Source organism: Myotis nattereri, assembly GCF_964212035.1.
Source record: "Myotis nattereri genome assembly, chromosome: 6".
NCBI classification, from domain to species: Eukaryota; Metazoa; Chordata; class Mammalia; order Chiroptera; family Vespertilionidae; genus Myotis; species Myotis nattereri.
In genome coordinates, this window is record NC_138081.1 from 23279585 (window position 1) to 23303124 (window position 23540).

General features: G+C 44.0%; 1 protein-coding gene across 3 annotated transcripts; it reads left to right on the forward strand.

Moving 5' to 3' along the window:
* Positions 1-11135: 11135 nt before the first annotated feature.
* On the forward strand, positions 11136-23214 carry TMEM14A (transmembrane protein 14A). Of its 3 annotated transcripts, none has more exons than XM_081094686.1 (6): positions 11136-11243; positions 14259-14347; positions 15476-15587; positions 19102-19203; positions 19771-19858; positions 21737-23214. In XM_081094686.1, the coding sequence occupies exons 3-6, from the start codon at positions 15518-15520 to the stop codon at positions 21774-21776; spliced, it is 300 nt and encodes a 99-aa protein (XP_080950812.1). In that variant the 5' UTR covers positions 11136-11243; positions 14259-14347; positions 15476-15517; the 3' UTR covers positions 21777-23214. The 3 variants fall into 3 exon arrangements, with proteins under 3 accessions (XP_080950812.1, XP_080950811.1, XP_080950813.1); XM_081094685.1 differs by having other exon boundaries at positions 11164-11243; positions 14294-14347; XM_081094687.1 differs by having other exon boundaries at positions 11193-11284.
* The last annotated feature ends 326 nt before the right edge of the window (positions 23215-23540 follow it).

Genomic DNA, 23540 nt, shown 5'->3' on the forward strand with positions numbered 1-23540 from the left:
CCCGGGCCAGGGATCCAGCCTGCAACCCAGGTATGTGCTCTTGACTGACAATAAAACCCTTTGGTCTGGGGGTGGGGGTGGGGGTGGGGGTGGGCGAGGAGGATGACATTTAACCACTGGCCCTAACCGGCTAGGGGAGATTGAGCTGTCTTTAATATTTGTTTTTTATTTCCAAGAAATCTATTTGGGTAAGATGAATATTAGACATATATGCTAGTAAAGGTAAATAAATCGACCATATGACAGAAAACATAATTCCTTCACTGCTAAGCAAAAAAAAAAAAAAAAAAGAGTGGTGAGTCATTTGTTCAAGACAGAGGCTCTTCTGGATATAGGTGTACACAGACTTCCAGCATTAAACTCCGTTAAGGACAACCAGTGAAAAACAAGCTGAGCGCACAGATTACCGCCCACCCCATGATGTAAAGTTTCCACACAGCAACATCTGGAGGCTGCACAGGCCAGATGACTTCAATAGAAGGCTCAGAGGTGAGAAAGCATGCTTAGCCTTGGCTCTCTGTGAACACAGCTTGTTGCTGAACCAATTCACACTGCTTCTATTTCACAGTTCCATCGTCCCAACCAAGTGCCCTCATTTGGTTCTCCCAAGGCATGAAGCCCTTTTCCCACCTTTTCTCAGGCCAGTCCTGCTGCCTTCACTGTGGGTCCCCAGACTCCTTGTCTGCTGGCTCCCTCTCATTAAAATAACCTCCCTTCCCAGCCTCCTCATTCCAGAGGAAGTCTCTGACTCGGCACCATGTTTATCTCTGAATCCTACCCCAGAGCTTGATATCTAACAGATATCGATTTGTGTAATTAATAAATGCTTCCTCCAAAAATTAATAAATGTTCCCTCCAGCTATAAAAGTACATATCACACCACTCCTTAAAGAGAATTTGAGTGACCAATAAAAATTAATTATAGGTTAGGCACACATACAGCCACGTGATAGTAAAACACCAAGAATGTAATGATTAGTCAAGCCATTCAGGATCAGAGGCTAATGAATCTCAGTTGCTCAGGTAGCATTTTAAGCAGGTGCCACACTGAACACCTGTGACCCAGACCTGTGTCACAGGTATTCCCTCCTCTGACACTGACCTGTAACTATTATCTGTACCACTCATCCATTCAATAGGTACCTCTACTGCTTTATGAATCAAAGCAACCTCTTGAAATATTTTTATTTATTTATTTGCTAATTCTCACCCGAGGCTATTTTTCCATTATTTTTTAGAGAGCATGGAAGTGAGGGGGAGAGAGAGAAACATGGATATGAAAGAGGCAAATCGATAGGTTGCGTTCCAGAGGCATCAGGACTGGGGGGCTGAGGACAGATCCTGCAACCGAGGTATGTGCCCTTTGTTGGAATTGAACCTGGGACCCTTCAGACTGCAGGCCATGCTCTAACCCAGGGGTCCTCAAACTACGGCCCGCGGGCCACATGCAAATACAAATATTGTATTTGTTCCCATTTTGTTTCTTTTTAATTCAAAATAAGATATGTGCAGTGTGCATAGGAATTTGTTCATAGTTTTTTTTTTTTTTAAACTATAGTCTGGCCCTCTAACGGTCTGAGGGACAGTGAACTGGCCCCCTGTTTAAAAAGTTTGAGAACCCCTGCTCTAACCACTGAGACAAGCTGGCTAGGACCTTTCGTAATAGATTTTAAGCTCTTGGAAAGCAAGGACCACTCTTTTAATAATAATAGCAAACATTATTATTTTCTATGTGCTCGTCATAATGTTATATGCTTTTCTGTATTAATAATATATGCAATGAGGCCATTATTGGAACCCAAGCTGAATGACCTCAGAGCCTGGCACACCCTTTCCTTAAACCTGGACTTGACACTTCTCAACTGTTTGTATGGCCTTGACTATGTTGCCTCAGTTTCTTCCTCTGTAAAATAGGCAGACATAGTGCCTATCTCAGAGGGTTGTTGTGAAGATCCAAGAAATCTGATGCCTGTAAAATGCTCAGAAGATGACTGGCACATAACAGGTACTCATTAAATGTTTAGTTGTTGTTGTTATTGTTTATAGGAAAGTCCCGTCCTGGGAAATCCCTCGATCCCAGTGTTTCATGGAAAGTCCCATGTCCTTGGCAAACGTTCACAATAGGTCCAGGGGGCAGGCCGAGGACAGGGGGTGGGCTGCTGTCCTGTGGTCACCCTTCACTGCCTGCCTCTCTCAGAGCCCAGCTCAAAATTTCCCTGCAGGCCCTCCAATTGCCCTTGCCCCCACCACACACAGTATTTCTACTCCTTAGTCAACAGGCTGTGATGCAGAAATTGTTACCTTTTGTCACATAAACATTCTTCTATGTAGACCATCTCCCAGTTTTCCCACGTAGGGGATAGTTTTTTAACCATCCCCTAGCAGTGGTTCTCAACCTTCCTAATGCCACGACCCCCCCCCTTTTTTTTAATATATTTTATTGATTTTTTACAGAGAGGAAGGGAGAGGGGACAGAGAGTTAGCAACATCCATCAGCTGCCTCTTGTACACCTCCTACTGGGGATGTGCCTGCAACCAAGGTACATGGCTTTGGCCGGAATCAAACCTGTGACCCTTCAGTGCGCAGGCTGATGCTCTATCCACTGAGCGCTGCGACCCTTTAATACAGTTCCTCATGTTGTGGTGACCCCCAATTTCATTGTTACAAAATGAACATCATTAAAGCATAGTGATTAATCACAAAAACAATATGTAATTATATATGTGTCTTCCGATGGTCTTAGGCGACCCCTGTGAAAGGGTCGTTGGACCCCCCAAAGGGGTCGCAACCCAGAGGTTGAGAACCGCTGCCTAAGGGCAAACTATGTGACGTTTGAAAATAACTGACAAGGCGAAACCGCCCCGCCTGCCTGAAGGAAACCACAGCATCTAGTGCCCCCTGCCGCCTTTTCAGAGGAAAGGCCATCAGTACGAAGAGTTCGATTTACTGACCGTGAAGTTTTGCTTATCGAGGTCTAAGCAGAAATCGGTACCAATACCCTAAATGTGAAGTTAGATTCGGGTTTTACCTTTTCTTAAATTCACCCCCTTGGATTTCAGTTATTTGCTTTGCCTTTGCGAAACGGACTTTTGCTTAATTATGCTTTTCTCAGGTGCGGTGGTTTTCCTCGAACTTGCTGTTTGACTGTGGGGATTTGAACTGGTTTTCTCTTACTTTTGGCTCTTTTTCTCTTCCGTGAAGCCCTGAGACCGGCGAGAGGGGTTGCTGCGTCAGCGGACGGACGGCGGCACCCTGGCCTTCCGCGGGGCGGGACGGGAAGTCTCCCGCCGGTTCCCGGGGCCCCTCTGCACCCGCCCCCCTGCGCTCGGGAAAGACGGATCCCCCAGGATTTACAGCGCGCGCCCTGCGGCCAATGGGACGCCGGCGCAAGGCTGAGTGTCAGGCAGGCTCAGCCAATGAACATGAGCTTTGGCGAGGGGACTCCGCCCCCTACTTGGGTCGCGTCAGTTCGTCCCACTGCAGCCGCGGAAGCCAGGAGGTGCGGCTGAGGCATCCTAGTAACGAAGCGGGTTCAGTGGCATCCGCAGCGTCCACAACGGAGAGCGGAGCGGCCAGGTCTGCCCAGCGTGTCGGAAGCTGGTGAGGGAGAGAGGAGCACGGGTACCACGGACACCCCCAAAATGGACACAAGGCCGCTCCCGTAGGCGGATCGCCCGCCCGGACCCGGGAGTCCTCAACCTGGAGCCAGAAGGCCACGGAGGCCGACCAGATGACCTGCGGCGGGAGCCCGGAGGACGCGGGGCAGGTGCTGCGGGGGTGGGGTGGAGGGTCTTGGTTCAGCGTCGTCGGGGAGCTGCCTGGAGGAGAGCGCAAGTGGCCGAGAGGAAGGCGTGCCCTTGGCCCTGGGCTCAGCCAGGTCGAAGTTGGGGCCTCCATCTTCTCTCCTCCCTCCCTCCAGCCGGGGATGGAGTCACTTACGGACTGCAGTGCCCACCGACGCCAGGAATCTGGGCGCCTGAGTTCATGTCTTGTTCTGCCCCTTACGAGCCAAGTGACCGTGGACAAATTATTTAATCCCCCTGAGCCCCCAAGTTCTCATCTGCATGAATGGGGGCAGCAGGCGTGCCGGCTTTCTAGGGTGGTGGAAGGATGCGTTCAGTTAGTACACGTCAAGCTCTTAGAATCATATCTGGCATGTAGCAAATGCTGATCAATGTTAGTTATTTTTACTGTTGTTATTATAAGTATTTGACAATGTCTAATTCCGTGGCTCCTGCCAATGAAATGTATCGAAGCACAAAATTTCTCCCTAAAAGTATTGGGATATGTGGCCTCTTGAATGTCTTATAGGCCCACAAAAGCAAGCTTTACAAACCACTTAGGGATGAAGATGGAGTGAGCCACATCTTTGTGTCAGTCAGCGTGCGGGTGCCTGGGGACCAGTCCCAGACTAGCGGTAAATGACAGCCTCCTCCCTCCCGCCCCCCGCCAAGAGAAGCCCCAGGACAAATTCACAGATTTTTTTCTGCTTAATAATCCTCACCTGGGAGCCAGTTAAAAATGCAGTGTCCTTGAGAATGGGGACCCATAGCCGGCCGGCCTGGGGGGCCTGGGGTTGAGCAGGGTCGCAGGGCCTGCAGGACCACTATTAGTAACTGTCTAAGCCAAAGAAGGCCAACCAAGTTCCTTGAGAGTGACATCTGGTTCAGGGTAAGACAGAGGTAGATGGTAACATTTTGATAAGAGGATTGGGTTTTGGTCTTGGGGTAAGAAAAAAACAAACAAAAAACCCCCACACCTTCCAGTTTGAGGGGTGCCCAGGGCCTGGTGGGTGAGGTTGCCTGTCCTTTCCCTCTTCCATGTGGCGTTGCTGTGGTCTTAGGTTTAGTTAGGGTCCATGTAGAGCTGAGATGTCAGTAAGGAGGTAATGCACATTTTTTAATGTCTTTCAAGGGTAGACTGGGTGTGTGTGTAGGGTGTGTGTGTGTGTGGGGGGGGGGGTAGACCTTGGCTGTGGATGGCGGCTTTATTTGTCATTTTTCCAATGAACGATTTGGGAGATCCAGCTCTTCCTTAATTCATGGATTTCCTCTAAGACAGTGATGGCGAACCTATGACACGCGTGTCAGAGGTGACACACAAACTCATTTTTTTTGGTTGATTTTTCTTTGTTAAATGGCATTTAAATATATCAAATAAATATAAAAAATATAAGTCTTTGTTTTACTATGGTTGTAAATATCAAAAAATTTCTATATGTGACACGGCACCAGAGTTAAGTTAGGGTTTTTCAAAATGCTGACACACCGAGCTCAAAAGGTTCGCCATCACTGCTCTAAGACATTCTAAACCAACAGCTTCCTTGTAAGATTTCTTGTGGCCATGTGTCTCACCCTACCATTTCAGATAAATAGTTCGTTGGTTGCCTGAGCTGGGATACAAGCAAAAAGGATCCAAAAGACTATTTTACCAAATTTGGAGAGGTCCTTGACCATACTATAAAAAATGGATGCCAACATTGGAAGATGAAGAAGGTTGGGGTTTATCCCCTTTAAAAATGGAGGTGAGCTGCATACTCCATCAAGGGCCCTTGTGTAGAGAATTTGATTTCTAAAAGAACAGCATGATCAGGATGAGTTTGTGTGGGCTGCATGTGGCCAAGTGTCCTGGGGGAAAGTGGAGTTTAGGGACTTAGGTTGTAAGGGGGGAATGAGAAGTATATGGGTTGAGGTCCAGGTAGAGGACAGTAGATATTTCTTTCCTATTTGGGGCACTGCACCAAGCACTTCACGGGTGAGGATTAGAGAAATAGCCAAGGATGCAACGAGCTAAGTATTATGTAAGTGTCATTTCACAGAGAAAGAAACTAAGGCCCAGAGAAGATTCAGTAACTACAGTAGATCACACAGTGAGTAGGGGGGAAACAGTGAGGATTCCCTGCTGCTTATTCTGGAGGAAACAAGTCTTACACTGGGACTGCCAGGACAGGGAGTGAAGACTGATTTATGTGTGTGTAGCTAAACCAGCCTGACATCAGGTGTAGATAAAGAAAATGAGAATTATAATACCCACGCAAGCATGATCCCATCACCAAAAAAGAAGGCTGAATGACTGTTATTTTAATGACAGATGGATTAGGGAGGTAAATAACCCAAACAGAGCATAGTGCACCATTTGGAGAAAAGAACTTGCAATTGGATACAGTGGAGAAGGGGATGTAAAAGCACATATGGGGATGTAAAAGCTTGTATCTCACAAGTCCAGGATGAGGCAGGCAAGTACCTCTAAACCAGTCAAAAGTGTTTTCAGCCCAGCCAGCATGGCTCAGTGGTTGAGCATCGACCTATGAACCAGGAGGTCACAGTTCCATTCCCAGTCAAGGGCACATGCCCGGGTTGCAGGCTCAATCCCCAGTGGGTAGTGTGCAAGAGGCAGCCGATCAATGACTCTCTCTCATCATTGATGTTCCTATCTCTCTCTCTTTCTCTCTGAAATCAATAGAAATATTTTTAAAATGTTTTCATGTCCCCAAAAGATGCCAGTGTTCAGTCAAAAATAGCAGCTGCTGAATGGATTAGCTTGGGCATACCACATAAACAAACATGCATTATCATATGTTCCCTTGATTGTTCTATGAAACTGAGTAAGTTTACATTTTCTGATTCAGAGGTTGCAAGTAAAATATCCTGTGGGAAAACAAAAGAAGAAATTTGGATAATAGATGTGTTGGCCCCTTACAGCGTAGAGCTGATTTTGCCATATCTCACCAACAATGATGTTTTCTACAGCATATCAACCTCAAGGGATGAGCCAAATCATGGCATCAAGAGGGAACTAGCTCTTACGTACTTTGACTTGAAAATGGAGTTTCAAATAGTGGGCTTGATATCTGAGGATTTAACGAAACTGCTGAAATCATAAAACAAAAGATTGTTGATATTTTTTCCAAATGCAAACTCATCTATCTGCATATTTATCAGACAGTACAAATGTAAATTTTGGCAAATTCCATACAGTCTATAAACTTCTTAACAGGGATAATGAAAAGATCTTACCTATTCAAGGACCTGCACATCTTATATACAACATTGCTAAAAAGGGTTGTGATTGCTTAAATGTGATATTGAGATTTTCATAATGAAAGTTTGTGGTCATTTTTATCAAATGCAAAGAAGCACTTAATGAGTTTTTTTACTTAATAGAAATGGAAGGAGATAACCTCTGTAGACAAGTGCCTACAAGGGGGCATCATTGCTCCCAGCCATAGAAACCATGCTAAAATGGGCTACCATAAAATCATATTTTCAGAGTGTGGGACAAGAATAATATCCTTTTTGATTTGAAAATATATCGAGGATGAGAGTGGAGAAAAGGACTACAGTAAGATAGAAGTTTATATGCTGTTTGCCAGCACTGTTTGATGGTCTTTGAAGAGGCCATAAAGGCCTGTAAAAAGAATAACCTGGCTGCACCTGAGCTGTTTGATATAAGATTGTTCCCGAATTAAAAAAAAAAAAAAAGATGTCAACAGAAAAGGGAAGCCGGGTGAAACAGTACCTTCTTAATTTCTTTACTAGAACTGTAACTTGTTTGGAATCCAACTTCGATTTCACCAGTTCTGAGCTTTAAAACCATTTTCCCTGAGAAGAAGATGTTTAACTTACGATGACATCCAGTGTGCTTCAGAGCATTTAAAAATGACATATTTTATTCCCTAGCCAGTTTGGCTCAGTGGATAAAGCATCAGCCCACAGACTGAAGTGTCCCGGTTGAATTCCTGTCAAGGACATGGACTTGATTGTAGGCTCAATCCCCATCCCTGGTCGGGGTACATGTGGGAGGCAACTAATCGATGTGTCACATTGATGTTTCTCTCTCTCTCACTCTCTCTCTGTCTTTCTGTCTCTCTCTCCACCTCTCCCCCTCTCTTCCACTCTCTAAAAATAAGTGGGAAAATATCCTTGGATGAGGATTAACAAACAAACAAATACATACATACATATATACATATGACATATTTTAGACATGGATAGCCTGTATGATGAATTTATAGATGCAAAGGACCTGATAGACAAACAGCTGGCCTATCAATACAAGCCTGTGGATTCAAAGTGGGTGGACATTTTTTTGAGAAATGGAAACAAATTCCTATGATCTAAACACCTGCTGTTGCTGGTAAGTAAAATCCTAAGTATTTCATGCTCAAACATTCTTTTTGAGAAGATATTGCCATCACATTTGGACTGACACTAGGAGTCAGTGTCATGTGGGCCTGAGAAGAGCAGAACTGCAAGTCAGAGTGCATTCTACATTTGGCTGTGTTCAGTGTTACCGCTGCATAAAAGAAAGGAAGGGTGTCCCGAAGGCTGCAGGCAGTTCAGAAAAGTATTTATTGGAAAAGGAGACAGAAAGAATAAAAAGATTCTAGTATGTGGGACAGAAAGAAATGTTATTTTTATTAAACATAGGAAATATCTAATTAGTCCTCATTTTTTTCCCCTTTTAAAGTCTTGTGTCTCTTATTTTAATTTGTTTTGTATTTAAAATATCCATAGCATTTTAGCACAGCAGCAGTATGTGTCTGATTTAGAAATAATTATACACATATTGGGATGCTTGTTCAAAATTTCCTTTACTGATGAGCACAGGCCTAAATGATAAGTAACCATGTGGGTTCTGGAAGAAAAGAAGAGTAAAGGACCTGAAGCAGACTCTTTTGTTTCTTTAAAACTCAGTAAGTCTCCTGTGACTTTGGTTTTTATGAATCCATCTCCCAAAGCCAGGGTGCCCCTGGGAGAACCGATACAAACTGAGTTTCTGCACATTTGGAAATGAGGACCAGTCTCAGGAACGACAGGACACTCACTGAGGTATAAACATCCGGGGAGGACCTGCCTGAGCAGCCAGTCTGCCAGTTAGTTGGGCCCTCAACCCTGTTCTCCCCTTCTCCAATTCCATGTGTATACAACTTCTGAAAACTCACATTTCCATAGATTGGGAGTTCCAAATCCTGAGGGGCCTGGGAATGGAAATCAGGAGATCTGAAAACTTGGACAGGAAAAAGAAAGCTCTATTTCCATTAATCTCTAATTAAAATTTAGCATTTCTTTTTATTGGGAAAATAGGCTGCAAAGTACAGCAATATTAGTACCTGTGACTCTGTCATCACTAGGAATCACAGATATTCACATGTTACAGATACCTCAAACTATTGCTTATGTGTACCACTATTGGAAATTAGGTTATTATTAAACCCACTCCTAGATTGTGTGATTTTATAAAGAAGCACATCTATTATATCACAGGTGTAAGTGTTTAATGATTTGATAACTGTATATCAATAAAATTGGCATCCTTGGCAATCCTATGTATTTTGTGCATTTCTCCAGACTGCCAAAGGGGTTGGTGGCACACTGGAAGTTAGTGTCTCTGCTGTGGATCATGAATAGAAAGCTTTACAAATAGGGAGAGGTCAGTAAGCTTTGATGTACCCCTGCCTGGCGCTCTAACCTTACCATTAGCTGGAGTAGGTGGCAGCTGGTGGCATATGAGTTGAAAGAACAATGGCCCCTTGGCCCAAGACCTTCCTGTTTCCACATGTCCAAGGGTATGGCATTTCTGTAATATGCAAAGAGTTGTTTTTCGACATTTAGGTGAAAATGCCTTGAGTAGGAATATCCTGAGGCTGTTTTTACCTTTGAATACCTCTGTGACAGGGAATCTCAGGGGGCATCCAATCTGAGCAGCATCTTAAATCCAGGCACGGAAGGTCAGGGGAAGTTATTTACCAGGGTTTACATCAATTAAAGAATGATGCATTCCAAGAGGGTTTTAGTTTTATTCTGAATAGAGAAAGTGTGCTGGGAGTCTGAGTGGGTGGAGGTAGGAGGGAAGAGAGAGAGGATGGGAAGAGAAGGGGATGGAAAGGAACTCTGGGAGAACTCAGAGCCATTCTTCAGGGCACCACTTCCTCCAACCCACATTCCAGTGCCTGGCATCCGCTCTCCTATGCATCTTGAGGAGTTGTAACTCCCTAGGACCAACTTAGATTTCTCATAGGTTAGTCACATTACTTCTCAGAAGCACTTTTAAGCACGTGGAATAGATTCAGCAAAGTTCACAAGATTCAATGTATATTTTAGCTTTTTTTTTTTTTTAAAGAGGAATCTGCTATTATTCCCAGTCCCACGGCACCCCTAATGCCACTTGGTGACTACTAGATGACAGCCTTTGACAAATGTATCATGGGCTATTGTGTAAGGAAATGGCCTAGAAGTCAATGCCAGAGTGAGATGAGAAGTTATGAGGAGGTATAATTCCAAAGTCAAGTTAAGTTTCTTTTTGGAAATGGATTATTCCAAGAGAAGACAGATTTAAAGTGCCTTCCAATTCTGGCACTCTATACCTTTCCCCTCAGATATTTAAGCCCACCTAATCCTGGGCTTGGATGATAAAACTAGGATCCTGACTGCCCTGTCACATCTAGATGACTCCTTTCAGTGGTTCTCAACCTTCCTAATGCCGCCACCCTTTAATACAGTTCTCCATGTTGTGGTGACCCCCAATTTCATTGTTACATATAATCATTGAATATAATTAAAGCATAGTGATTAATCACAAAAACAATATGTAATTATATATGTGTCTTCCGATGGTCTTCGGCGACCCCTGTGAAAGGGTCGCGACCCACAGGTTGAGAACCACTGCAAGATGGTGGGTAATGAAGGGTGCTTGGGCTTTGAAACCTGACAAGCCTGAGCCCTCACCTTTGCACCCCACGGAGACTTCAGCTCCCTCCACTGAAAACGGAAACGATCTGCTGGAGAGTAAGTAACAAGCGTGGGGTGCTAGACACAAAAATCCCTGGAATGATGAATGAACTTCAGGGTTAAAGATCTCCTTCTGGGATTCCTGCTACACCCAGACCCACCGCCTGCGAATGCTTGTTGGTTCCGCTCCGTCCGTCCGGCAGAGGGCAGCAGACCCCAGCCCCAGGCTCAGGGCCAGAGCAAACGCAGGGCAGATGGAACCAGCGGCCAGACGACCCCGCCCGGGATGCTGAAGGCCTACCTGACTGGCCCTCTGCCCTCCGCGGGGCGGGGCGGGGCGGGGCGGGGCGGGGCGGGGCGGGGCGGGGCGGGGCGGGGCGGAGCCGCACTTGACGGTGGACGGAGGGACGCTGCGCATGCGCGCCTCGGGAAGGCACCTCCCAGAACCCGCCGCCACTGTCGAGATCCTGCAAAGTGGGGCGCCGGCCACCAGGACCACTTCCGGACTTGAGGTACGAAGTGTGCTGGCTCCTGGGAGGACTTGGGTCTGTAGGTGAGTTGTACACCTTGCAGTGGAGCACTTGCTGCCCTGAATTTTCTCGCAAAGGCGCAGAAATCAGCTGCCATGCAGAGGACCTTGGTAGGTTTCTTCAGGAGATGGGGTCCCAGGGATCGCTTCTCTAACCGTCCTGGGAGCTCCCCATGTTTCTTCCTCCTCAAGGTCCGGAATCTCCCACCTGGCCTCCCTCTCACCTTCCTGGAGCTAGGCAGAGGTGGGGATGGGGGTGGGGCTCGTGGATCTTTGCAAAAATGCGAGGCAGGGTTTTACTTTCCTAGCATCACCCAGGTTTCACTGAAAAATGTGTCTTTCGAGCCCCAAGGAGTGCAGAGTTAGGTAATTGTTGTTATTCAACGTGTGAAAATGCTTTTTATATGGTAGCTTACAGAAAACCTCTAAGTGGGGTCCCAAATTTTGGAGGGTTAGAGGCAAGGCAGAACTCTGTCACCTGGATTGTACCGGGTGCACAAAGTCATTTTGCTGCATTGCACCCAAGATGTTTTCTGGCCCTTCTAAGTGCTGAGCATCTCCTTTGCGATGTGTCCCACATCGTCTCTCCACCCCCACCCCCACACCCCACCCCCCATCCCTTCATGTTGATGAAGCTTTTCATGTGTGCTTCTGCGTTGCTCAAATGGTCATGCCATGGAAGAGGAGAAAGAAGGGTGATTGCTTTTTGTTGAAATTTTCTCTGTGAGTACAGAAACTTCTTGCAAAGATTGGAAATAGATTTTTCCCCCCTCCTTAAAACAATGCTCAGTTCACGAGGAGATTAAGGGGCTGGCTGTTTCCTGGCATTAGAGCTCTACTGAGGGTAGGTCAGTGACACCACGTCTTCAGACAGTTTGTTACCTAGGCTCACTCACCACTCATTCATTCAGCAGGTATTTACTAAAACCTGCCTGTGTGTGTGACAATGAGCTTGATCCTGTGAGAAAGACAAAAATGAATGTAACCTGAGCTTTATATTTGAGGATCTGGACTAGCTGAGAGGAGAGATAAGTCCAACATAACTAACTCTATGCCAGGTAGAAGAGGGTGTCAGAGGAAGAGGTGGGGGCTCAGAGGAGGGAGAAGAATCAGCCTTTCACATCAGGTGGTTGGCTTACTAGGAAAATTAAATCCCCAGATTATTATCTGGTGATGATTGATCTCTCATAAGCGTCAGGTCTATATAGGTTTTTTCCCAACTGTGTGTCAGGCGTCTCAGACTGAACATGTTTCAAACAGATCTCATCATTCCTGGTCACCTCCCTCCTTCCCCCACCACACGCCTACTGCTGTTCCAGTGTCCCCTGTTTCAGGGACTAGCATCAAGGCTCCCCTGCCCCTTCGGCTCCTAATGGTCCATACCAGAGACCCAGGGTGAATCATCTCTGACTCACCCCTCTCCCTCACCTCTATATCCAGGCTTATTGATGCTACCTCCTGAGCCTTTCTCATATCTGTCCACCTCTCTCCACCCTCATTGCCATTTCTCCAGGCCAGGCTACCACCATCTCATGCTTTGTTTACTGCAACCGCCTCTAATCTTATTCCCCTGTCTCGCTTCAACACATCTCCCGCTACCAGGAAGTGCTTGCTGGCATTAAATCTGTTCCTGGGGCTCCCTTCATTCATCCTTTGCTGCCCTTGAGACAGAAACCAGATTCCCTCACATAGCTGGTCTGGCCCTGTTTTTCTCACCAGCCCCATCTCTTTTCACAACCCCTTTGCAGTTCTTTCCACTTAAAAACATGCTATGGTTTCTCATGCCACGAGGCCTTGGCCTACAACAAGCCCTTCCTTGCTATCCTCTTCACTTCGGTTACTCCTATTCCCTCCAAGGTCCCCACTGGGACTCTGCCTCCTCTAGGAATCCTTCCTTAAGCTCCCAAGCCTCTTTAGGTGCCCAGGCTTTTTAGGGCTCATTCATGTCTCTGCCTCCTCCTCTGTGCTGTATTACAAGTCCTGGAAGACCAGGGCCATGTCTGAGGGCTTTGCTTCCTACCGCCTTGTGCAAAGAAGATGTTCAATAAATAGTTGCTAAATGGAATTCAGTATAAATATAAGTTGCAATATTATCATTTCACTCATTGAATGCCTGAATCATAAATTCACCCAACCTCAGTGGTTTTCTCAGATCAAGCTTAAAAATGGGTGTGAGGGTGAACAAAAAGAATAACCATTATTGGAGTAGCTAATATTCGTTGAGTGCTCAGTATGTTCTAAGTGCTTTATGGTATTAACTCATTTAATGATCACGGCTCTATGAGGTAGATATTTTTTATTATCCCTGTTTCACAGATGGAGAAACTGAGATACACAGAGATTAATGAACGTGTCTTATGTCACCCAGCTAGTAAGTGGTGACATCAGGTTTGAAGCCAACCATATACTGTGGAATATGGCTAGTTCTCTCAGAAAGATAGTAAGTAGGACTGAACATGAGATGTTCATTGGGCTGAGGATGGTGAGTCCCCAGATGGAAGACAGTGCCATATGCTCACAACTTTTAAAGCTATGAGGCCAAGTGGAGTAATTAACCCAGAATTTAACACTCTAAAGAACATTTGTTTCAGTTGCATATTCACTTTTTTTTCGGCCAGTAAAGCTCAGTTACGAAAGGCATTATAGTGTCTAGGGAAGAGACTTCTCTGAGTGTGAGATCTTGCTTCTGCTGTGAGACCTCAGAGGTGTTGCTTGCCTTCTCTGTGCCTCTCCTCATCTGGAAAATGGGGATAGTAATGGTGGTACTTACTGCAGAGGGTTGTGGTGATAATTAAATGAGTTGATACATGTAAGGCCTTAGAATGGTGCCTAGCACATGGTACTTGCTTGTAAACATTATCCTCATTATTATTTGTTTTTCCATCATTTAGTCAATAATGGTTTTTGAACGCAGCTCCTTCCTACACATTCAGTCTTACTGCACTGCTTCTTGGGCACAGATGAGCTCCCCTGTTTTATTTCATTCTTCTTCCCACAGATACCGAGGATTTTTCAGTGTTGCCTCCTTTTCAGGGCCATCGTCTCCTCCTGTGCCCCGGATTTCCTCCCCAAAGACCCTTCTGCACAGTAAGTTCTAGCTTACCCTCGAGATAAGCTTACAGCCTGTTTTCCATCCTTCTGAGTCAATTTGTTACCAAGTGCTACAGGAAATAAAAGACCGGGTTAACCTAAATGACAAGCGGTGGGAAAACTGAGAATGCAATGAAATCTCATACATCATTCCTCGTACATACAAAGATAATTATTCCCCCTCCACCTCCCGTGGAGGAAATATCGATGTAAAAAAGTTAAGGGATAAAGCACTGTAGGGACTCTCAGAGGAGTTGGTGTTAAGGATGGGGTGTGATGCCAGAACCAAGAGCCAGCTAGTGACCAGTGTCACGTCTCCAGCCTGCAGCCCGTATACTTTCCCCTACATTTTAGAGACCCGTGGGCAGGACTGCTGTGGAGTCTCTCACCCCTGGATCTATGCTTCACCTGCTGCTGTGATGCACAATAGGATATCGTTGTCATTCAGTCAACTTTATGCCAGGGCTTTATTATATTCCTTAGTGACTTAACCATTGATTAAGCGTGGATGTCTCTGCCGCCCCCAGACAAGCTGTCTCATAACAAAGCCCGAGACAAAGCACGTGTTTAAAGTGAAGCTGTGGTTCAGTCAACAAACAAGCATCCACATTACCCCTTTCCATTCTTCAGTGTGAGGAGGATGGAGGGACAAAAATACCTGTTCAAAGATGAAAGGATTATAAGGTGGAGTTGCTGACGTCAAGGAATTTAGAAGAAGGAGCAGTTGGCTCCAGACCAGGCTAGAGTGACTAAGGAGGTTGGGAGATAGTCAAGAGCAGGTGGGCTGTCGGGAGTGGTGGGGGTTTGTAGGTGGGAAAGAGGCAGACATTCCAGGCATTAAGCGAAGATTGCGGTGTTGTCTCCAGTGAGGAGACCTGGCTAACCACAGCAGAAGTGGAAGGGAAGTAAACAGCTGAAGGAACAGCAGGTTTGGGGGACCAGGAAAGGAGACTCAACCTGGGTGTCTCCCGGGTGGGCTTGAGAGGGATGAGCGTGGTACACAGTGGCTGAGGGTTGGATGAGTGAAGATCTAGCTTCCCCTTTTTAGTAGAGAAATCAATAATTCTGAGTAATACATATCACTTTTATATACATTTGTTTTCCCAAACTCTTTTTATTTTGTAGAAGTTGTGCTTTCTCTCTTGCTCTACGACTGCAGCCTTGCCAATGGACCTTGTTGGTTTTGGTTATGCAGCCTTTGTGACATTTGGAAGTATTGTGGGCTATAAGCGGAGAGGTAAGCCCTTTTCATCAACATGCCTTGGTGGGGGCTGCTAATTGTACAAGGAGCAGCGGGGGCCTGGAAGTAGGACAAGAAGCTAAAGATGTCCTAGAGGTGGCTGGGGACCAGCAGTGGAAAGGATTCCTAGATGGAAGGGGGTTATAGGGGACTGGGCATATAGAGCATTCAACCTGGGGGTTCTGGGTCCCCCTTCATTACAAAAATTTCATTTTACCTGTCATTATCAATTGCATAACTAATTGATTTAACCTCCTCAGGACTGCTCAGTTATTAGCAATTGAGGAAATTTTTTGTTTACATAGTCATAGTGTCAGAAACTGAATTATGTTGATATCCTGTGTTGCAAAGGAAAATTCATTGACTACTTAAATATCATATCTCAAGTTATCTCTCCAACTCTGTCCAAAAGAAGAAAAAAAAAACAGTTGCTAAATTAAAGGGTTTTCATGGAGAACAATAAAAGGTCAGGTTTTATATTTTACTTTGTTTTAAGGTAGAAGCATTTATAGTCATGGTGTCTCATATCTTCCTTATGTTTTTGTGAAATTGTTTTAATGAAGTATATTTTAAAGAGTGCTGTATTTCTGGCATTGGTGGACTTGAGTTTGGGTGAAAAAGCCAGGTCTACACAGTTATCAGGTTACTTCCTTCCTTAGAGATTGATGAGAAGTCCAAGGCCAGAGCACAGTTACCCCCGGGGGACTGAGGGCCTGGCAGATGCGAACAGGTTCTCTGCTGGGATTCCTGAGAGCCTGAAATTCACCTGAGGTTTTTGTTGTTCTTATGTTCTCTCCCAATATGTACAGCACTGTGGATATGCATTTGATGGGAGAATAATGATGGCACCAAATTAAGACCTGCGAACAACTACATAAAAGTTGATGTTTCATAATCTACTTTAAAGAGCGCTCAGTGTAAAATCCTAATAGGATTGTTACTGAAAAAATGTTTTCATTGTCAAAGACATGTTTAAATAACCTCTACTACAGAATAGGAAAGATCATCTGGACATTTTTGCCTGACGTTAAGAAGGGGTGGGAAGGCCCTGGCTAGTTTGGCTCACTGGATAGAGCGTTGGCCTGGGGACTGAGGGGTCCCAGGTTCGATTCCGGTCAAGGGCATGTACCTTGGTTGCGGGCACATCCCCAGTAGGGGGTGTGCAGGAGGCAGCTGATCGATCCTTCTCTCTCATCGATGTTTCTAACTCTCTATCCTCTCACTTCCTCTCTCTGTAAAAATCAATAATATATATATATAAAAAAAAAGAGGGGTGGGAAGAAGGAAGTGTACGTGTACATGTGTGCGCGCGCGCACACACACGCGCATGTCAGGGTCGGGGAGGAGAGAAAGGGAGGAGATTACTATTTTAGCCCAAATCTCATCAGGAACATATGCAATCATATTAACTAAGGTCTCTGATTTCAGGGGGTTCTTTTACCTCCTGCAAGAACCCCCACTAAGTGATCCTGGAAACCCCTGAGGGTATTATATGTTCACAAGGAAGCCCACTCTTGTAGCATAACGTGGGTTAAGAGCTTAACCACAGTATTATGCATTCCTGAGTTCTGCTCTTCACACTACCACTTACTAGTTTTCATACTCTTATACGTTGTTTTAACTTCTGGGCTTCAATTCTTTTTTTTTAAATATATTTTATTGATTTTTTACAGAGAGGAAGGGAGAGGGATAGAGAATCAGAAACATTGATGAGAGAGAAACATCGATCAGCTGCCTCCTGCACACCCCCCACCGGGGATGCACCCTCAACCAAGGTACATGCCCTTGACTGGAATCAAACCCGGGACCCTTCAGTCCGCAGGCCAATGCTTTATCCACTGAGCCAAACCAGTTAGGGCATGGGCTTCAATTCTTCATTTGTAAGTGAATCTGTTAGGATTAAATAAAATATTCTCCCTAACCATATTCTTATCTGACTTCTGCTTGACCCAATGACAGGGAGCACCCAGGCATGCATTTCATCCATATTTAGCTAATGCTGCCTGGTACTGTTTGGGGCACTAGGAAGACAGCAGTGAGCAAAAAAGACATGGCGCTCACAAGTGAGTGGGGGAGACTGACATTAAATATCTGATGACGATCAATGGGAGACTCCAAAGGGGGCCCTCATTCAGAAGGATGGGTCAGAGAAGGCATCTCTGAGGAACTAACGCTTCAGATTACATCCGAAGGTTAGCTGTAGTTGATCAGGTGAACAGTGCAGGGAAGGGCAGTCCAGGCAAGGAAGAGCATGTGTGAAAGCCATGAGGAATAGAGTTTGGCATATTCAGCGAACTGAAAGAAGGCCAGAGCTCCAATAATAGAGAAAACTTGGGGTTTTCCTAAGTGTAGTGGGAAGCCAGAGGGTCTTTAATTAGAGGAGTGATCTGTCCAGTGTATGTTTTTAAAAGGTCATGTTACTGTGTTTAGAGGATAGCTTTGAGGGGGGTGGGGGTGTTGGGGGTGCAATGAAAAATGTAATACTATATGTAACTGTAACATTCTAAGCCTTTATATGTGTAATATGGATGATATTTTTAACCCTGTTTTGCAATTGATAAAACTCAAAGAGGCCAAGTGACTTAGCCAAAGTCCTTCAGGCAATAAGTAAAAGAACTTGGACTGGAACCTAGGGCATTTGGCTTCTCATTCAGGATGCTGGTGCAACTGAGATGTGTGTGTGTGTGTGTGTGTGAGAGAGAGAGAGGGGGCGGGGGACACGGGAGGGGAGAGAGAGAGAGAGAGTTCGTGTGTATTGCTGCAGTGGTTCTTAATCTGAATTGCAATCTGAATTCCTATGGATATTTAAAAAGTAGAGCTACCGTGACCCTACTCCTAGGGATTCCAATTCAGCAGATTCTCAATAGAGTGAATTCCATGAAGCAGGGCAGTGTGTGTCTTGTTTAGTGTCACCAGCGCGGAGCCCAGTGCACAGAAAGTGCTCTGAGTTGGTGCAATGGGGGGACAGGTTGGGGGCTGGCAGGCTGCGTCAGTGCCCTGGTTCTTCAAGTTTCTCAGTGTAGTCACCATTCATCCCTGAGCCCTGGCATCTTGAGGCTGGAAGGTTTCTTAATTATTCAGGATAGAGCCAGCACTGGGTTTGCGTAGCACTTCTCTCTCTACCCCTATAAGCTAAAAACACCTCTGCATCTTATTTTTATCATCACAACCTCACAGTAAAGAGATGGAGACAAGGAGAATAGCGATAAAAAAGAGAGGGACATAAGTCAACCGTTTGCCCCAGGTCATGCGATCAATGTCAAAGCCACTACTACAAGGCAGACTTTCTGATTCCCTCAAATGAGTTGGGATTCGGCATGAAACAGTCATTTCTTACAGACTATCCACGAATAGGCCTGTATTCAGTTTGGCTATGTCCAGTTGCGATGCCCAAGTAGAAATACACTGGAAGGTGAATGTATCATACTTGACGTAATTCACTTTCTGATTCTCTTTCTGTGCCCATATATCCACCCCCCTATTCCCCCCCCCCACCACCACCACCACCCAGGTAGTATTCCGTCTTTGATTGCTGGTCTCTTTGTTGGACTTTTGGCTGGCTATGGAGCTTACCGTGTCTCCAATGACAAGCGAGATGTGAAAGTGTCTCTGTGTAAGTAAGACATTTTCCAGGTATGGAGCCTCGAACCTGGGGGGTAGCTGATACGATGCTTCTAAATGTAAGATTATTGCTTAGTGTGTTGGAATGGTACAAAACAAAAAATTCGGCCTTCTTCTAAATACTAAAATAGTATTATTTTATTAATCAGGTCTTACTTTAAAAAATATGTAATTATTTTCCTTACATTCGGTTATCTAAACATTTGTTGGGTGTCTCCGGTGGATGGCAGTATTCTGCCCAGAGTTCCTGAGGAAAGTTGAATAAGCCAGCAGTCCTAGTCCTCAAGGAGTATTCTGTAAATAGAAATTTAAGTTAGAAAAAGACTTCCTTTTAAAGGTGTTTCAAGAATGGATTTTAACATGCTTGTTTACTCAAACCTTTTTAATGAGCTAGTTAAGTGTTTTAATAGAGCTTTTCATCTTTTGAAGAAAATAGCAACTCAATACCTATGCATAATAGTTGTTATATTAGGAAGCTTAAATGATATCCCTTTTTTTTCACAAGCAGGCATTGGTGAGGTGTTTGCAACTCTGATTCATGTATTGGTTTGTTTTTTAGTTGCTGCTTTCTTTCTGGCCACCATAATGGGTGTGCGGTTTAAGAGATCCAAGAAAATAATCCCAGCTGGGCTGGTGGCAGGCTTAAGGTAAGAAAAACTATTTTAATGTATATTTTCCTCTGCACCTCATTTTGAAATGCTGAATTTTGGGCAAAAGTCATTGTTAACTTGAAACATCAAAGTAATTTTTTTTTTTTTTACAATAAGCATGACTGTGAACCTTAAAATATGCCTGCAGTCAGTCTTTGGGACAGATGTGCACAGGAACATTTATATTGAATATACTTAGTGTTGCTGTAGTATTTGATCACATGTACACTTTACCATTTTCAGAATAAAGAACTCAATTAAATCTCATTTTTTCTCAAGATTTACCCATGTGAGGCAGTATTTTGAGTTTTTAAGGGAGAAAACAGTATTTTTTTCCCAGTAGATCAGTAGGGAGCTTCAAATATCTCTTCATTTGATCCCGGTAATTCTATCCATGAGATAAAGCATGTTTCCAAGTAAAAATTTATAGTTATATGTTTTTTGAAAGAGGGGCATAGCACTACTGTTTCTATCCAGCTCAATGTAACTTTTTGAAAATGTATTTTTATTGATTTCAGAGAGAGGAAGGGAGAGGGAGAGAGATAGAAATATCAATGATGAGAGAAAATCATCAATCAGTTGCCTCCTGCATGCCCCCTACTGGGGAACAAGCCCGAAACCCGGGCATGTGCCCTGACTGGGAATTGAACTGTGACATCCTGGTTCATAAGTTGACACTCAACCCCTGAACTATACCAGCTGGGCAGATAGGTTACATTTTTAATTCTTCCTGAAACCTGCCTTAATATATTGAAAGCCATAAAACATGTTCATTTCCTTTGATACACATTTTTGCCTTTTGAAATTTCTTTCTGAAGAAATAATGAGATGTATATAATGTCTGGTGTTTCTTGCGACTTTATTCCTAACACAAAACATGATAAACTGAAAAATTAGAAACAACTTAAAAATTCACCAGTAAGGACATGTTTCAGTAAATGTTCGTCCCCTTAGTGGAATACTGAGCAGGCTTTACATGTCATGTTTCAAAAAATCACTTAGTGGCACTGGAAAATCTTAATAACATAAGGAGAGGTTATTTAAATGGATAAAAAATAACAAATATATACTGTGATCTCAATTTTAAAAAGTTTGTACATGAAAAACCAAGATCGGAAGGGAAATCCCTCAAACTGTTAGAGTTTGTCTCTGAGTGGCAGCATAATAAGTAATTTTCTCCTGCTCTGTAGAATTTTCTGGTGTGGCTGTGTTTATGATTTGGGGAGGATAAGTGTGATTACAAAGACTGCTTTCCAGTTGGAGGCCTGTCTAAAAATGATACTTGGTGGTGGAAAGAATCAGAAGTAGGGTTTACGGGTCAAGAAGACAAGACCCCAAAGATATGAAATGCCTGCTGCTACCACCCTTTTAAATTGCTGTCTTTTGAAAAGCACCAGAATGTGTCTTAGGTTGATGTCCCTATTTTAGGGAAATGACTGTCAGTAGTTTCAGTTCTGATGGTAAAAAGGAAACTTGTGTATTAAAAGAAAAAAGACAAGACCCCAATCAATGAAAAGTAGCTGAGATGATAATTACTCCTCAAAATTGTTCCTTGATTATTTTTTCAACTTGCTTAACTTTACAAGCTTTTGAAAGGTGTTTCTTTAGAAACCTTTCTCTCATAAAGGTTTTTCCCAGATCTTTAGAACAGCGAGTTCTGATTTTTCTCATTCATTGAGTGAACATGTTTAAGTGACTAACTCAGGCACGTTTGGGAAGTTCGAATGCAGGGATAATGAGGTCACCCCCACTCCAACGGTAGGAGTCTGGGAGAAGCCTGGGAGCCAGGGTTGAGTTACACCACAGTGAGGGGAGCATGCGGCCCTTTCTGTCTCAGCCATGTAAGAGCCACCCTTCCTTTGCCTTCTCATCCAGCCTCATGATGATTCTAAGACTTGTCTTACTGCTGCTCTGAGAATCCGGAGGAACTGAAAGCTGAATTGATGTCATTCTACACTAACGGGCAGAACACACTCTGGGAACTCAGAAGATAAATTTCAGCATGGAATGTTAAGTGTCTTATTTAATACTAGAAACAAAAGAAATACTGTCACCTCTTATATGAACATTAGCCTGAGGTGTTGTTTGATTTGTTTTTGAACAAAACTTTGTTTTCTAATTGTCAGGTACTGTTTTCATTAAAGGTATTTAATAGCTTGGCCAGAGTGACTCAGTTGTTTGAGCATCTCCCCATGCACCAAAAGGTTGTGGATACAAGTCCTAGTCAGGGTACATACCTGGGTTTCGGGTTTGATCCCTGGTCAGGGAGTGTATGGAAGGCAACTGATCAATGTTTCTCTCTCACATCTAAGTTTCACTCTCTCTCTCACTTTCTCTCTCTTAGCATGTCCTCGGGTGAAGATTTAAAAAAAAAAAAACATATTTAATAAATTGTAATATACGTTTTCATTTGCTATGTCTAGTTTTATGTATGTGGTATTTCTTGACAATTTTAAATACTCATCTGAAGTGAATTTAAATGAAACTGCAGCATATCAGATGACGGAATGCCCTAAGTCAGTGGTCGGCAAACTCATTAGTCAACAGAGCCAAATATCAACAGTACAACGATTGAAATTTCTTTTGAGAGCCAAATTTTTTAAACTTAAACTATATAGGTAGGTACATTCAACTTTAAATTCACGGTTTTCGTCTTCTGTTTTTCTTTGCTTCTTCTTTGTAGCCATCTCAAACAGGGCACCTAAAAAAATGTTTTATTTTATAATAATAAAGCCACCAACACAAAAGAATTACAATTCTTAAATTGATGACAAAAATACCTGTAGGATTTGCAGCTGGTTGGAAAAATACAGGTAACTTTATGCTTCGAGTAGGTACTTTTGTCACCCGCGCGCGATTTGCGGACGCGACTAGCACTAACCACTGCACAATGAGACTGCTGGCTGACTGGCTCACTCAACTCGTGCATGAATGGCACGCCCTCCCCCGCGCCGCGTCTCCCTTCACCCGACCAACCGACACCCGCCACTTCTTCTAACGCCACTTATTCTAACGCCACTTCTTCAAAATAGACTTGCCCAGGCCGAAAACCAACTTCAATTGCACTGTACATGCACGCCCAAACGTGGTATTTTGTGGAAGAGCCACACTCAAGGGGCCAAAGAGCCGCATGTGGCTCGGGAGCCGCGGTTTGCTGACCACTGCCCTAAGTGGACCTCAGAGAATGCTGATATAGCTATGTCATTTGTATTATAGTAGAAATTATATGTTTTGCATTTTAATTGTGTTGCTGCCAACATTATTTTTTTCCTTAAAAGAATACATCATCAGCACACTCTGTGCTAAAAGAATGTATTTAGTATTCAAATAAAAGATGATCTGTTTTAAACCTTTTTTTTATTTTAGTGTCTTATCTATATACTTAATCACTTTTGACATTTAACTATTCAGTTATTAATGAAAGAAGTTGGGAAGGAGAGTTATTAAACCAGAACTTCTCCTTAGGAATAGATTCTCTCTCTCTCTCTCTCTCTCTCTCTCTCTCTCTCTCTCTCTCTACCCCCCTCAACATTAATAATTCTGAAACAAACATGATTTTGTCTCAATTCACCACTTCATTTTTAGACTTAGTTTTGACTTTTACTGTCCAAGGCACTTAACTTTCAGGCCCCAGACTGAACATCATCAGTTCCAGCCCGATTCTCCCGCTGGTAGTTAT